The following is a 1,396-nucleotide window of genomic DNA, read 5'->3' on the forward strand; positions in this document are numbered from 1 at the left end:
AGCACTCAGCGATGCTTTTAGGCACCACCCTGTTTGTCTAAGAAAAAAAATAACCTTTTCTTTAAAATGCAAGCCAGATGACAGAAGTGTTTGGGGACAGATTTTCGCTTACAGCAGAGGCTAGAGTTACTTCCCGTTAGGACCGGCAAAGGACCGTAGCACGTACCTTGGGAGCTTTCATTTATGACAGCGCGCTGGGGCCCTAGGTTTTGAATGTCAGAAGAGACAGAACGCCAGGGCACTGGCTCATAGGCAAGGAAAGGCGGGCAGGAATCAAACGAGTTTACTGAGCAACCAGTAATTCCGTGAATTGCTCAGCCAACAGCCTTCTTTCGTTGCAGGCGTTACAGCTCACTTTTTGTCCCAAACGAGGTTTATCGCCCCAGACAGAAACAGCATGAAATTACAAGTGCATAGGAGGTCAGCAGCGACTGCAAAAGATGCGGCTTCCGACATCTTAACAGCCGCTCAGTTACCTATCGTTAGAGATACACGGCGCACCCGTGCGCTCGCTGACCTGAAAACACTTAAAGCCCACTCAGATCCAAATTCCCTTCCACTTTCCTGCAGATGCAGACACAGGATTCTCCTAGACGACCTGTGCATTAATAGAATGAAAACCAAGGAAGCTGAATTCGTGGAAATAATTTCTAAAGTTGCAAATTTTACTTCTATTAGAAGTTCTACTTTGTGTTACTTATTCGTTGGTTGGTTTGTTACGATTCTGAGATAATGTTCTCCAAGCTCCAGGGACGACTTTCCGAGTTAGGTTTTTCCACATCAAAATCCGATTATATGGAGAAAGAAAATTCCTGTGTCAAGAGGAATGTAAAATACAATTCATACCCTTTCCACCGATTGTCTCTTCTACCAGCCTTCATAACGAGGATTTCTCCCTCTCCAGTGTTTGCAAAATGGCTCAGGAGTGCTGATTTTTTTCGTGGAGAAAAAATAAATCCCAAATGCTAAGCTGTATTATAAAGGCAATTTTGCTTTAATTTAGCTTTCAGGAAAGACGCAAGGAGGGATGGAAGTCTTTCTGTTTGGTACTGCTAAATGAGGGAAACGCCTAGAAGCACCAAGGCCAGGAGAAGCCTGCCCCGAGAGTGCAAGGTCTTCTCTCCGGAGACATACGGTTCCAACCCATGTCCCTCTGCAAAACCAAAGAGTTAACCGCAGTCTTGGGCTTTTGTACTTTCCGTTACTAGCCCTGGGAAGGGGCATCGTTTGCCTCTGCCCGTTTGTCCTCCGAGCAGGCGTTTAGCTTGGCATCTCCATCCGCTCCGATGCGTCGGGCTCTGGCGGGTGCCGGGCTCCTCTGCCTCCGTCTACACTAGAGGGCTCTGCTGGCCCAGCTCTGGCGGCAGGGCCCCCGCGGGGGGGGGGGGGGCCGGGG

General features: G+C 48.6%; 1 protein-coding gene across 1 annotated transcript in view; it reads right to left on the reverse strand.

Moving 5' to 3' along the window:
* BMP3 (bone morphogenetic protein 3) overlaps nucleotides 1-181 on the reverse strand; it is a 31,730-nt gene extending 31,549 nt beyond the window's left edge. The window contains 1 exon segment of the mRNA XM_035893562.1: nucleotides 167-181. Coding sequence (XP_035749455.1) covers nucleotides 167-181 — 15 coding nt within the window.
* Between the last annotated feature and the right edge of the window lie 1,215 nt (nucleotides 182-1,396).

This window comes from Egretta garzetta, unplaced genomic scaffold (assembly GCF_000687185.1).
Source record: "Egretta garzetta isolate BGI_Z169 unplaced genomic scaffold, ASM68718v1 scaffold195, whole genome shotgun sequence".
In the NCBI taxonomy this organism is placed as follows: Eukaryota; Metazoa; Chordata; class Aves; order Pelecaniformes; family Ardeidae; genus Egretta; species Egretta garzetta.